The 15108-nt window shown below is 41.5% G+C and overlaps 2 protein-coding genes across 10 annotated transcripts in view; both read left to right on the top strand.

Moving 5' to 3' along the window:
- slc8a2b (solute carrier family 8 member 2b) overlaps positions 1–2397 on the top strand; it is a 143056-nt gene extending 140659 nt beyond the window's left edge. For all 8 annotated transcript variants that reach the window (XM_018660522.2, XM_018660526.2, XM_018660525.2 and 5 more), the window contains one exon: positions 848–2397. In XM_018660522.2, coding sequence (XP_018516038.1) covers positions 848–1224 — 377 coding nt within the window. In that variant the 3' untranslated portion in view covers positions 1225–2397. The remainder of the gene's footprint in view (positions 1–847) is intronic.
- A 5679-nt stretch (positions 2398–8076) lies between these two features.
- On the top strand, positions 8077–15012 carry srsf7a (serine and arginine rich splicing factor 7a). Of its 2 annotated transcripts, XR_001959269.2 has the most exons (9): positions 8077–8304; positions 9102–9335; positions 9607–9780; positions 9905–9991; positions 10504–10545; positions 10819–10863; positions 11671–11769; positions 12713–13267; positions 14076–15012. XR_001959269.2 is itself a non-coding variant. In XM_018660543.2 (8 exons), exons 2-8 carry the CDS (start codon positions 9112–9114, stop codon positions 14125–14127), a joined length of 723 nt encoding a protein of 240 aa, XP_018516059.1. In that variant the 5' UTR covers positions 8079–8304; positions 9102–9111; the 3' UTR covers positions 14128–15012. The 2 variants fall into 2 exon arrangements, 1 of the variants encoding a protein (XP_018516059.1); XM_018660543.2 differs by lacking the exon at positions 12713–13267 and having other exon boundaries at positions 8079–8304.
- The last annotated feature ends 96 nt before the right edge of the window (positions 15013–15108 follow it).

Here is a 15108-nt window from a genome sequence, read left to right on the forward strand (position 1 = left end):
AGTATCTGTCAATAACAACTTGTCTGAGGTCATTCAGGATTTTTGGGTCCTGTTTTTGCTACAGTGATAATGATAGCACGAGTCCATCTCTTTGTAGTTGAAGAGGCTGATTCATAGTGACAAAGAAAAATACCATTTAATTGTGTGCTTACCTACCTTTGCCTTTTCACAACCTTTGGTATCCCTCACAAGTTCATTAGAAGTGACACCATGCAGAGAGATTGTACTGCATATTGTGTGGTCATGTGATTGACTTCATGCTATTCCAAACATACCTGAGATCCTCTCAATTTTGGCAGCAACATATTTGCCAATTATGGCACAAGAAGTTTTATTTAAGGCTTGTTTTTTAGGCTTGTTACTCATTTATAGTGGGTGTGTAGTAACATCAGTGCAAGAACGTTAGTGTGACATCTTGACTACTTTTGACCACATCTCTATAATAAAATTTGCCCTGGAAAGAGGCAGCAGCTGTGTGTTGGGTGGATTTTTCAACCTGCATGGCTGTAAGCAATAAAAGATTATGAGATAATGTAAAAGCCCCACTCTCTCCTTTATAGGAGCACAGCCAGACTAAGAGACACAGTGTCTGTTTGTAGTCATTTTGTCTCTTTTTGGTCTTTGTCTGTCTCTTTGTGGTACTTTTGTGCCTCTGCAGTCATTTTGTGTCTCTTTGTACTCGTTATATCTCTTTTTTTTTAGTTGTTTTTGTCTCTTTGTGGTCATATGATTGATACAGTCTGTTTGGGCCATATCCACCCCTTATGGTGTAGTTACCTCTGTTTGTGTTTTCACGTGTGTGTGAAGGTGCATGACTTACTATTTCTACTTCTCTCTCTCATCCCAGACACATTTGCTAGCAAAGTGGCTGCCATGCAGGACCAGCACGCTGATGCGTCTGTTGGAAATGTCACCGGCAGTAACGCTGTCAATGTGTTCTTGGGGATCGGAGTGGCCTGGTCAGTGGCCGCCGTCTACTGGAAAATCAAGGGGAAGGAGTTCAAGGTGGAACCCGGTTCACTGGCCTTCTCTGTCACACTTTTTACCATCTTCGCTTTCATCTGCATGGCTGTGCTCCTGTTCAGACGTCGGCCATCTATCGGCGGAGAGCTCGGCGGCCCGAAGGTGCCCCGCCTCCTGACCAGCCTGCTGTTCCTGGGTCTGTGGTTCCTCTACATCCTTTTCTCCAGCCTGGAGGCCTACTGCCACATCAATGGCTTTTAAAAAGGAGATGGAGAAAGTTCTGGAAGAATACTGCACAACAACATACACACACACTTTAGCACTCAGTCCATACAGTCCACAGTTCGACATGAAACAACTGTAAGAGTCATCTGTTTAGTAGGGCTCACCGCAGCCTGGGGGTGTCCCGATCTTTGATGCAGGGATACTAAAATGCTTTGGATACATGGTCACACACACTATATGTACACATATGTAAACAAATCACAACAGACACACGCATGCTCAGTTACAGGCATGAAAAAGGGCGAGAGGAAGTGTTTGTGAGGGGCGAGAAGTGTGAATACAAAAGGTTACTGCAGGAAAATTATGAGAGAAGATGGAGAGAGAAGGAGAGTGACTGTGAAATTTTAGAGGTGAAGAGAGCCACAGCCTCTGGAGAGCTGTTTCATTTTGTGGCACAGAAAGTTTATTATTAAAGTCAGAAGTTTATAGGTTGGATCAGAGGATCAGACCACTGAAAGAGAAGAGCAGGCCTGTTATTGAGAGGATGAAACAGAAACTTGCGCGCACCAGATAAAATCTGTCCCGTCTGAGTTACACTGAAAAAACCTCTGTCTCCTGCAACAAAACCTGTCCCACCACCCAATCCCCATCTCTCCTCTTTATCACCAACTTTACTGGTACAGCTCCACATTTCATACACAGTTGTGCACTGTCTGAAGAAAAGGAGTCGAATGTTTACAGTAACTATAACATTAAGTTTGTTTACTACAGGAGATTCTTACAAAGTGGTGATGCTTGTCTCATACACAGTATAGATGAAGGAAGTTCTCCACATGTGCTGTAAATAGTAAAAACCTGTGTACATACTGTATAGAGTGTAATGTTTTCAGTAGGCAGATAGTTATGCCTACCACTGAGTTGAAGAGGGGGGTAAAAAAAAAAATCCCCCCAGAATGTGAAGCTACTTCTGCATAGATAGTCAAATTACAGTGAAAAGAGAAGGTTAATCTCCAGACAGGTTTCTGCTTCCTCTGTCAGAAAAGCTTCAATGTTTTTGAACGGATCCCAAACATTAGAAAAGTGAAGACATTTTAATAATAACATGATGAATAGAGATTCAAGTCATAGCTGACCAAAGAAATGAAAGATAAATTGGTGAAATAACGGTGTAAAAGTAGTTTTAAAGAGCTATACTCCCCCAGCATCAGTCAGATGTGTCTCTTAATCGGATTGGTTCTCTCTCTGACAGAGGTTTGTATATCAAACCGAAGGATCATTTTTATGCATGTGTAGCCAGATACGGAGCATCTTCACGTAATAAGTAACATATATACTATGTAAAATAGAAATGAACAGAATCCACCTGTAAATTACATTCCTGCATTTTTTGTGTGTTTGCTCAGTGAACAGAAATGATCAGCCAGTTCTTGGTGTTAAATCCTTCCTGTGTAAGGCTGTGTGGTGTAGGCAGACAGGAAGGAGGAGAGGTGTTTGGTCTGAGAGGAACAAAAAGGACATTTTCCTCCTCACAGAGACCAAATATGTGGAACCTTTGTTTGAGGCTTTATTGCTCCATCCAGATGGACTGAGATCACTGAACAACAGTCAGTCATCACTGTGTCATTGTGGTAGTGACAGACTAATCCATTTCTGTGGCATGTACCGTGTCCGACTAATCCTCTACCTTTAGTGACAGCAGCAGCATGTCAGACAAACATGCATGGGCGGTCGAGCAAGACTTAACAGTGTTAGTTTACTTTAAAGAGTGAAGCTTCTATATTACAAGTAAGTAATTTGATAACTGACAAAATACATTTCAGTTATCAAGATTCAGTCTACATCATAATGATTAGGACACAAAATCCTAATCTGCACATTAGTTAGGATGTAGAATGTTAGTCTACACCACACTGATACTTCAAGACAGCACCCATACAATGCCTTAAGGAAAACGCTCAAGTGAAAATCTAGTATTCAAGCTTTCAGCTGCACAAACTGTCCAGGCTGTTTAATGTAACTAAAACATACTGTGTTGTGTTTTTTCCTTTGTCTTTCTTTACAGTTTAAGTACCAGATTCATTCGGATGGACAGTCTGTATATTGTGTAGTAAGACTAACTAATGTCTTATCATCTAATGCTCTCCAGACTTTGTTTACAGTCTGTAGGTCAACAGCAGACAGGTCCACACTGTCTAATCCAAAACAGAAATCTGTACAGTGTAGGTTTAATCCAAAGGCAGTTTATAGTCATAGTGCCATAGTATTAGAAAACACTGCCTTTCAAGGCACATATGTGTTGCTCAGTATTGCATGACAGAGTTGGAACATACAGTAAAATGTTCACAAGCTACTCGAACTACTGGCTGCTAAATAGACAGTAAAAATCAGAAAGCACAGCAGAGAGGTGCAAACAAGTGAGAAACACAGAACTACATTTAGACATTCTCTGATTTGCTGTGACGTTCACATACTGACATTTCAGGTTTATTAACGTCAACACGAAGACGCATGAAGCTGAAAAGTCAGCACATGAAAAAACTGTCACAGCAAATGTAGCGAGCAGTGTGCAACATGAGTTGCAGTGTGATATTAGCTTAGACGTGAAGCATCAAGAGTCCACCATCTTTTTGTACACAAGAAAGATTTATCATGTCAACACATCGCAGTCAACATTATAATTACTATAATATTCACTGCTTGACATCAGCCACATTTATATATTTCAGTGAGAGCATTGTACTTAGTGCTGCAGGTGCATTACAAACATTTTACCCACAAATGATAAGTGCTATACAAGTGAAAATTGTTGTTGTTATACACGATAATATCAGAAGGATTTGATTCGTTTACCCTTAACTAACTATACTTTGTAAACTTTCTAAAACCAATTTTGTATCTTTTCCTTACAGATATAGCAGAGGTAGATTTTTTTGTACTGCTAAACAATGTTTAGAGTAGTAATAATATATAGAATTGGTTGTGTAGATGATCTTTACTGGATTTAGTGGATTAGATTTTGATATATTTTCCACAGAGGAAGCTCCCCTTTGAACCGCTCAAACAGTCGTAGTGTATCATAACCGAACATAATCTCATCTCATTCAGTCAAATACTTTGTCTGCTGACTTGTTTGTGTCTATATTACTTATGTATATTTCTTCTCATGAGATTATTTAGATATTTATTTAGATATTTATTTATTTACAAGAGGATTATTTATGTATGGATAAGCTGACCACAGGTCCTTGAGGCAAATGGTTCAGGAGTTCAGTTCTATTTCAAGGAATGTGGTTTCAACGTGCAATACAGGCAAAAATTCAGACACATCTTATTCTGTTAGTGGCTTTGATGAAGAGGTCATGTTTTTCTGCTGCAGTGTTTGTTGTTACCCTCCACCAATGTGCATTTCTTCATCCAGTCCTCCTGAAAGAGGAGTTTTGAGTGTAAGTAGCATGTTTACATGAAGAAACAGTGTGGAACATTGCCAGTATGATTGTCAGTCTCGGGTTGGCATGAGCTAAACAGGGACATTTTGTAGGTATCAATGGTGGCTGTGAGGCAGGTCAGTGGTTTGTGAGGTTTGCTTAACTAAAGTCTACTCACTAAACCACCAGGTGGGACCAAGATTACACAACACACACAGCCACACACACACACACACACAAACACACACAGGTCTGCTGAACTCTTGTGTAATCTATAACTGGGTAAAGAAATGACCAGCATCAGCGGGTACAGAATGGATCAGCTCTGATTACGTGCCCAGCGCTCCCAGCTTTGTCCCAGCAGATGTGACCCAGATGTGGCTCAGCACCCAAAGACAGAACTGTCTGCAATGTCGGGACAATGTTCCTTGTTTCCATGGACTTCTGTACTAACTGTTTGCTGTTCTGTAGCTAGATGTGATGCCTCCCCGATCCACTCTCCTCCTCACCCCTCCCTAACCAAGTGTGTGTCTGTGTTTGCTTCTCTCCGTGTTCCTCTGCAGATGCATGATAATTTCCCGTGTATGTGTTAGCAGCATGGTCTACTGTGATGGACATCTATAGGCATATTTTATCAGGTTGATTTCCCCACAGCCCCAAACACCAGAGGCGCTTTTTAAAATAAAACAAGCAAGTGGCATACACATACACAATCACAACTCCAGTCACATAGACTGAACAGAAACACACAGAGACAGCATTTATGGATTTTGTGTCTATTGCGTATTTGTTTTATTACCTTCAGAAGCTGTGAAAAGAGAGCCCGCTCTATTGTGTCAAGGCTATGTCTACAACTAGCAACATCCCAGGTCATCTTTCTGTTTGTTGGTGTACGATATTTCTGTGTCTGTGTTAGTGTCCCCCTCTTCTTCCTCTCCCATTCAATCCCTCCCAGGTCTTGCTCTTGGTCTTCAGTGTGTCTCTCTGTGAAGTTTTTTCCTGTGATGATGAAAATTTCTCTCTGCCTGAACCTTTGTAAGGAAATAATGACTGAGTTACTACAATATCATGTGATAGACATATACATTTATTCAATACTGTACTAAATTATTAACTGAAGATGATATAAAAGTTTTTTTTATGAAATGCAGGAAAAAAATTCTTAGAAAAAAATGACAATTTGTTTTTGAGAACATGGCATGAGGTGTAATGTGTTACTGAAAGAAAATGAAGGTCTTTGATCAAGTGAAGTTGACCTTATTTGAATATAGTTTATTTATTTTCAAGGCGTAATGTGTCTGAGTCATTATTTTTGCACTGAATTTTGCAAACTCATAGTATAACTATATAAAACAGCTGCCCCTTCTCATATGCAGCATCTGCACCACAAAGGCATCTGTGACATGTTACAGGTTAACCATAACTCTAAAGTTCTGTCTAAAATTACTTTTACTATTTACTAATTTAATGTGCACTGCCCAGGAAGAAAAAAAATTTATATATATATATATATATATATATATCATAGTCACTTACTGACAGTAAGTGTACTACCAGCCCACTACGCCCAGTCAGTACCACATTCATTTAGCAACACACACTGCATACACAGGACCCACAAGGACCTGTTGTAATTTGAACCAGAAAGCATTTTCCATGGTGTACTTGGTATGTGTACAGTTGCCAGGGAGATGGCAAACCACATCAGCCTATGACTATATTCAAACCTCAGTCAATTATCTGTCTAACAGTAAATTAACTATCAGCAGTTCTTATTAGGGATTAATTGCTATGGGTGGATTAGCTGCTTTTTCTTTGTCTCACAGTATGTCACAGTAAACTGAATATATGTGGGCTTTGAAAATGTCACATTTACATTTTCTAGCATTTTACAGACCAAACAGTTAATTGAGTAAATAATTGAAAGGATAATCAACAGTGAAAGTATGCTTTAGTTGCAGCACTGATAGTACTACACTAATTGTTGCTATTGCCACAATAATGCTATCACCACAACTATTCCTGCCATTTATAAAAATGATCTGAAATGAAACAAAAAAATATGTACTATTATCTGTTAAGATGCCGTCCCAGTTTGGACACAGATTCTCATTCAATAGTTTTTCTTCATTTTTAATATATTTCCAAATTATAGATTAATATTGAAGATGCCAAAACTAAGAAGGAACACATATGGAATTATGTAGTAAACAAAAAAGTCTTAAACAAACCATAATATGTTTTATATTTTAGATTCTTCAAAGTAGCCACCTTTTGCTTTGATGACAGCTTTGCACACTCTTGGTATTCTCTCAGTCAGATTCATGGGGTAGTCACCTGGAATGGTTTCCCCACAGTCTGGAAGGAGTTCCCAGAGGTGCTGGGCACTAATTGACTGCTTTGCCCTCACTCTGCAGTCCAACTCATCCCAAACCATCTCAGCTGGGTTTAGGTTGGATGATTGTGGAGGCCAGGTCATCTGACACAGCACTCCATCACTCTGCTTCTTGGTCAGTTGGCCCTTACATAGTCTGGAGGTGTGTTTGGGGTCATTGTCCTGTTGGAAAATGAATGATGGTCCCACTAAGCGCAAACCAGATGGGATGGCATGTTGCTGCAGAATGCTGTGGTAGCCACACTGATTAAGTGTAGTTTGAAATTTAACTAAATCACCAACAGTGTCACCTGCAAAGCACCCCCACACCATCACATCCTACGCCATGCTTCACAGTGGGAACCACCACATGTGTTTCTTGGCCCAAGCAATTCTCTTCTTGTTGTTTTTCTTCCTCAGTAGTGGCTTCTTTGCAGCAATTTGACCATGAAGGCCTGATTCACACAGTCACCTCTGAACAGTTAAGGTTGAGATGTGTCTGCTACTTCAACTCTGTGAGGTGCTATTAATTTGCGGTTTCTGAGGCTGGTAACTCTAATGAACGTATCCTCTACAGCAGAGGTAACTCTTGATCTTCCTTTCCTGGGACAGTCCTCATGAGAGCCAGTTTCATCATAGTCTTCGATGGTTTTCACGACTGCACTTGAGGATACATTCAAAGGTCTTGAAATTGGCTCACCTTCATGTCTTAAAGCAATGATGGACTGTTCTCTTTACTTTGTTGCGTGGTTCATGCCATAATATGGATTAGAACAATAAATGAATAGAGCCATTCACTGTATACAACTTTTGACAAGGCACATCTTTTAACTGAAAACCATTCCAAGTGACTACATCATAAAGCTGATAGAGAGAATGCCAGTAGTGTGTAAACTCAAAAGCAAAGCAAAAGGTGGCTACTTTGCATATTCTGGTTTGTTTATATATATATATATATATATATATATATATATATATACACACACACACACACACACACACACACACACACACATAAAGTTGCGTCCGTCTTGTCAGATTCCGAAAGGATTCACCGGAAACGTTTTTGTGCGCAGATGCGGACGTCACGCATCCAGGTCACGTGGTTGCTTTTCATTGCTGGTGGCTAACCCGGTCACCTGCGGGACGGACATGTGGAAGAGTCCGTAGGGCTCACAAGAGTGGCTGTTTAGCGAGTTAATTTTCCAGAAATAATCGTTTATAGGTCATATACCACCTCGGACTTCTGTTTGAGACGAGTAAAGTTTCATTTGCGCTTGGAGCGGAGTCAGAAATCAACGGGACAGCGGAAGAAAGGTATCGCTAGCTAACGCATGCAGTCGCCATTGTTTATGAGCGGGCCGAGAGCGAGGCCTTCGACTAGTCCGAGGATTAAACCACTTATATACCTACACATCAGATGTATATTGCATGTTTAATTTTAATTGTTTTCTATCAAAATATGTTCCTTTATTAAACTATGTAATTAAGTGTTAGTGAGCTGGAGATGGCTCCGTGATTCTGCATTGTATTAAAACATATCGGTATCGATAAACGGAGCGGGCCTGTGCTCAGTAATGTCATCAGTTCTTACCAGATACGATAGATTATCATTATAGTCACATTTAAAAGACTTCTGAAGCTGTGTGTCCGTAATAAAAACGGGCCCGATTAACAAACAAGCCGGCTCTGGGTGTGATGGCTGTGTCTACCTCTTAAACACCACGGTTATTCAGAAAAATTATAAAACAGTCGTGTCTGTGAATGACGATGACGCGGAAATTAGTTAACTGTAACTGATCGATGCAGGTACAAAGAGACACGGAGAAGCCGTGTTTGGCGCGCTAACTATCTGGGGAACCCCATGTAGAGCTGCTGCACCTGCTGAGCCACCACCGATTTGTTAGAATCCTCCTCCCACCCGCGCCCTCCAAGATCTCTAGTAGCTCGAATCATATCGTGTTGAAGATCGTGTGCCTGGACTCTAAGCAGGGACAAGGAAAGGCAGGAATCGAGAAACTTTCTCCAATCACCAGCTGTAGTAGTTTGCTTAGAGAATAATGGATTAATTGTTTCAGCTCTCCTTTAATCACAGTTTACCCTTCATCCAACAGGTAAGGAGAGATGTCATACTACTCGTCTTCCCGTAGTTCATCTCGGGCCACTGACTGTAAAGTGTATGTGGGTGACCTGGGCAATGGTGCTGCCAAGGGGGAGCTGGAGCGAGCGTTCAGTTATTATGGCCCACTGAGGAGCGTCTGGGTGGCCAGGAACCCACCTGGGTTTGCCTTTGTGGAGTTTGAGGATCCCAGAGATGCAGAAGATGCTGTGAAAGGCATGGATGGAAAGTAAGTGGTAACTTTCTCCTGTAAGCTTTGGTGTTAATATTTTAAAAAATCAGGAAGATTTAAGAGGAAACCCAAAACTATAATTTACAAATCCCTTTGACAGCACAGTTTAGTTCTTATGTTTTGCTCTTTAGTTCTGTGTAAAGATAGTAAAATTTTAGGGAAATTCAGAAAACAAAGGTGTAATCTTTTCCAGGTTTGTTAATTGTTGCAGCCTGCATGAAGACCATTCCAGTTGCGGGCCTCTCTTATTAACCATTTTTCTGCTCAGGGTCCTTTGTGGTTCCCGTGTTCGTGTGGAGATGTCAACAGGTCTCTCCAGGAAGGGCCGCGGGCGCCCCAGTCGACGCCAGTTTGACCCCAATGATCGATGTTACCAGTGTGGGGACCGGGGCCACTACGCCTACGACTGCTACCGCTTCAGCAAGAGGGGTCGTCGCAGCAGGTGAAGGAATACAGTCTGTTTTGCATGTGGTTGTGGCTGGCGTGATGCACTCTTTCAGTGCATGTTTCAGGAACTCGCACCCATGAAGCACAGGTGGGTAAACTCGTTTGTCCTTCCATTCCAGGTCTCGCTCTCGTTCTCGATCTCGCTCAAGGTCCAGGTCCCGTGGACGCCGCTATCGCTCCCGATCCCGCAGCCGGAGCCACAGCCGGTAAGTCAGGATCAAAACATAGCTACACCTTAAGAAATATTAACAGGATATACTGGTTTTTGTGGGTTATTCATAATGCAGAGACGCCATACAGACTAATTAGAAACACAGGGGAGCTTACCCTGTCTGTTGACTGCAGTCTTAATCCATCTTGTTTTGGTGTCATGTTTGTAGGTTCCATTTGTTCACTTATCACTTGTAGCTCACATCAGTTTAATGTGCTTAGTGGCTCTTGGTTCTAATTTTTGGTGCTTTGAGCAGCAAGAAACAATTGCATTTAAGTATGAACGTAGTGGTGTGAGCTACTGGTGATATCAACCTCAGAAAATCACAGCCAAGCTGGGCCGATATCTAAACTGATAGATAAGTCACTTTGCAGACAAAATCCCAATTGTTTTTATGTTGAGCAGTAAACAGTAGTAAATATAGCATTTTGTCAGGTTTATTCGTGCCAGCCAGTGCAACAGATGAGCCTTGTGTTAATTCTTTTTGTAAATCTTCTGCTTTCTCAGGAGCCGCCGCAGATCTCCATCCTACTCCAGACGCAGGAGCAGGTGAGAACACAACTGTTTTGGCAGTTCATTCACTCGTCTCCTTTTTATGTTGTTAGTGAGATATGTGAGGGATGTAGCTGCTCCTCATCTGGATTGTGTTAGTCCAGTTTTTCAGCTGGGAGGAGGGCTGAGGGGTGGAACAGGTGATTATTCCATCCCTCGGGTCAATTAAGTACAACTCCTTCAGCCTCACTCCGGTCGTTAACACCCTGAGTGTTGTCACAGTTCTCACCACAACTGTTATTAAGTCTACATTACTTCCTGTAACATTAGGTCTGGCTCCCCAGCCCGCTCCAAGTCCAGGACTCCAGTGAGAAGGTAGGTTGTGTGAACTGTATGTTTTCCAGTCATTATTACACAGCTTGTACCTTATGACATTATTGTAGAGCAAGACATACAAAGCAAAATTGTTCTGCTTTTGATGTTTACACTTGTACAATTGCTGCAGTTGTGTTGGCTTGCCTTGTAGCAAAGCAATAAACCAGTTTATTCCTTTTCTCTGTAAATCACATTTTTCAGTAGTGATTATGCTTCTCTGGGTTGCATGTAAGCAAACACATACTGTCATTCATGACTGACATTCATGCATTACATAGTAGGGGTATAATGTACAGCAAGCAATGTCACATTTAATCACAAAGTTAAGGAAAAATTAGAAGAAATCAGGGAATTGACATCAATTTCTTCAGTTAAATTGTAAATAAGTTACCTCATCTATGTAACAAACAAGAACAAAAAATTAGAGTTTATCAACGTAAAAAAGACCTGACAGTGAAGAAGTGCCATGAAGAGGAACTTAAGTTTCCTGAGCTCGGCTACATGATCACTTATGACAGTACTGTGCTGAAATCTACGCCCAAAATCTGAAACGCAAACAAGAGAACTTCCTGAAACAGTGTTGGGTCAACCCGTCAGCTTGCTTGACAGGCAGGTAAAGCACTACACAATGAGATTTGTGCATGCCTGCTTCTCTGTGAGCTTCTGCAGCCGCAACCTTCGGCTATACATGACACCTTTTCTTTACTCAGGTTTGCAAAGATGTTTACATAATTCTCAGTTTATAATTAAACATTGTTGCATATAAATCTTTATTTGTTTTGTTTTTTTTTCCCCCAATTCCTCTAGTCGCTCCAGATCTCGGTCTCGGTCTGGCTCTGCACCCAGAGGACGCTCGGTCTCCCGATCCCGCTCACGATCTCAGTCAGCCAACCACAAGAGGAACAGGTAAACCTTCAGTCTAGACATCTCTGATTCACCCAAAGAGGGTGTAGGCTGTCTAATAAATTTCTCATGCTTAGTTTTACTAAGGCATTTAGAAGTATGTAACCTCTCAGCAGGAAGAAGCTAGATGAACCATTGAAGATTTTAGATATCACAGTTCAGTCCACAACTATCTTGCGTTTCAAGAGAGGGTCAGTTATGTTCTTCATATTAGTCAGAGCTAGGTGCTCCATCCTAGGCAGGGAATGACTGTTAAATAGACCCTCCTCCCACCCGGGACTGTCATGCTGCCACCAAACAACCACCACGTGACGATGAGATGGATGACCACAGAGACCCCGCGACTTCCTCAGCACAGAGAGACCTGCATCTTCTGCCTCTGCTGTTGGCCAGCAGTGGAGTTGGGAGGGTTACAGGACAGGGACTTGGGCCCCTCTGTCTGATGTAGGGAAGTAAAAGTAGATGAAAGATTAGGCCTCTCTCCTGTGCTCTCTTTTTCAAAGTTCGAAAGCTTTATTGTCAGCACTGTTGACTTGATCTTGTAAAAAAGAGCACATGAAAGGCACCCTCCACTCAGCCTGTAAACTGTTCAGACTCATAGCAGCTAAAATCAGTGAGATGCACCCACATCCTCTGTACTCTTGCTTTCCCTTGATCTCACCCACCCTAGATGTAGTCCTATTCTAAATAAATGACTTAAGGCTGACAGAACAAGAGAAATTTTTATTCATTGGATTGACAAGTGTTAAGTAAAGATGGTCAGATGTAGAATTAGAAATGTTTTGATTTTTTCTTAAATTTTAATTCCCTATCCTGAATTTGGCTAGATAAAGAGAACTCTCCAGAAAATTATTAGCTGAGATCAGACAAAACGACACCATTGGTGTGACTTACGGTAAGCATCTTTGCAGCACAGTTTTGTTTATTTTTCATATTTTCTTTAAAGCGTGTGGTGGGAGCTGAGCACTGCACTGACACCGCAGCTGATCCCAGGCCCAGGGTCTGCCAGCTGGCGGTGTGTACGTCCTGCGGGAGGGTGACTAGCGCTGACCTGAGATCAGCCTTCGCCTGCATCTGGTGTTAGACAGCGAGAAAGAGGTCGACCTACCGACCGAACCCTCCCCACAGTGAATGGGTGACCGTCTGTTCAACCGACGCACACGCTCAGACGAGATCAGCCCGCGCACACATAGAGTTGTTCTACTAGAGTCACCCACCCAGCCAGCCAGCCTTCAGACGTACCAGAGGGCTGACCCACACAGATCAGAGTTCGACCACTACTTTTTTTTAATCCATTACCTACCTACCAGATCCCCCTACCTACCTACCAGAGTTCTTCGGCCTCTGTCTTAGCTTCTGAAAGTGAGAGAAAGAGAGCTGACGAGAGATCAGTCTTCAAGAGCCTCCCAGCGCAGTGTCTCTCCAAGTTGTAGTCATCCGTCCTTCAGTCCTTTCATCCTTCGCTTCTCTGTACTTGTTGTTTCTGCCACTGTCTCCAAAGGTAACCAAAAATCAAACCCCCTGACAAGCTCATGTTGATGAAAGAAAATGCACAGACCTGATGTAGTCTGCAAAACTGGTGATGATAGAGCTAAAGTTGAACCTTTAACAAGCATGCACAGAGTACAAATGTATGGCTGCATGTGAGTGTGTGTGGATGACTGAGTGCAAGAGAGGAAGGCAACATGAATTTTAATGGGCTGATATCTGAGGAGGCTTTGTCATGTTTTTCTTGTTCCATACATGTTGCAACATCATTACCATTTTAAGCTGCTTTTCCATTATAGTATCTATTTTAGTAAGCAAACTCAGTTCAATAGTAATGGTGGCTTTCAAGTCTAGTTCTTTATCTGGTCATGGTATAGAATAGGTTCCATCTGTTTGTGCTGCCACCCTTTGTGTTTGTAGTTGTTGAAGGATTAAATCCTAAATCTCTAGAGCAGAAACTATGCTAAGAATCTGTGTCAGTAACAAGTGAGGAGACTGTGAGAATGACTTCTGTCATTTGAATTGCTGTTGGCCCTGGGGGTTCAATGAAGTATAGCTTTTGACCCTGAGCAGTTACTACTAAGAAATACAAAGATTAGTTGTCTTAGATGAATGTAACATTTAGATTTTAAAAAAATTATCTGTGGCTCTTGAGATGAACCTTGGTTTGTGAGGTCAAAGAGGTATTCAGACAGGTAATAAATATCAGCGCCCATCCAGTCTTTCACCAAAGTGTAATTTATTAAGTTTAATAATGTGGGATTTTTTCATTCTTCCAACCTCCCCTGTGGCCCACTAACTCCTCTCTGTTTCTGTTTCAGTCGTTCCCGTTCAGCAAGTCCAAACCGAAGCCCTACGCCAGCAGACGACTGAGTGAAGACGACTATTAGTCCCCCCCTTTCCCACCACTCCCACTCTCCTTAACAGACAGATCTGCAACCTCTGCACCATCTCTGCTCATACAGCCCTACAGCAGTTGTGTTTTTTGTACTCGTCTGTCTATTCTCAATTGTTAAAGTTTAATTTTCTCCCCAGAACTGCAGTCTTCTTACAGCCTCAGATTGTTAAAGCTTTAGTCAGTAAAGCAGATAGAAATCAGTTTCCATTGGACAGTGATTGTTTTAATGTTGCTGCTGCTGCCGCCTCCATAGGTCATCTTTCTTCTCTGAAGCTTTGTAGCAAGTTCAAGAAGCAACAACTATGTCAAGGCAATACTGAATGTTGCAGTCGACTTTTAGCAGTGGTATGGGCAGTTCATACAGTAAACTGCAGCTGAAGATGGCCCACTTGATGCAGTTCTTAAGGGCAAGGACATTGTATCATATAACTGCTTTTATTCCCTACACTTAAATTTGTGAATCTCAAGATATTTTTCCCCGTTGAGAATCAGCAAAGAGATTTTTTTGTTTTGCACCCCAGTATGATTTTTGAGTTCAAATGCTGTTTGTCTCTACTCACAATGATGGCATGAAGAGATACTAACTGGCCTGCATGCCTTTAAATACGATGTCACATTCCTACTGTTTGTTGTTTCTGTGCTGCACTGCCCTTTTTACAAACCTGATCAGCTTCACTCTATGCTGAATAGATTTTTCCCCATGTGTTGAATTCTGATTTGTTCCTGTGACTTTTGATTTTAAAATAAATACAGTGCTTGAGTTTGATTTCTGTAAGGGCTGCTTTAACAGTTGGGTTCTGTTTCTGGCTTATATGGTAAGACAGTGGCAGTTTTATTTTTGAATAAATCTCTTCAACATACCTCAGTGTTATTTTGTCTCTTACTCACGTGTCCTGATAATCTTGATTATGTTAGCCACAGTTTTTCATTATAAATATATCCTATTATCAGTGGTA

The sequence above is a fragment of the Lates calcarifer genome, linkage group LG21 (genome assembly GCF_001640805.2).
Source record: "Lates calcarifer isolate ASB-BC8 linkage group LG21, TLL_Latcal_v3, whole genome shotgun sequence".
NCBI classification, from domain to species: Eukaryota; Metazoa; Chordata; class Actinopteri; family Centropomidae; genus Lates; species Lates calcarifer.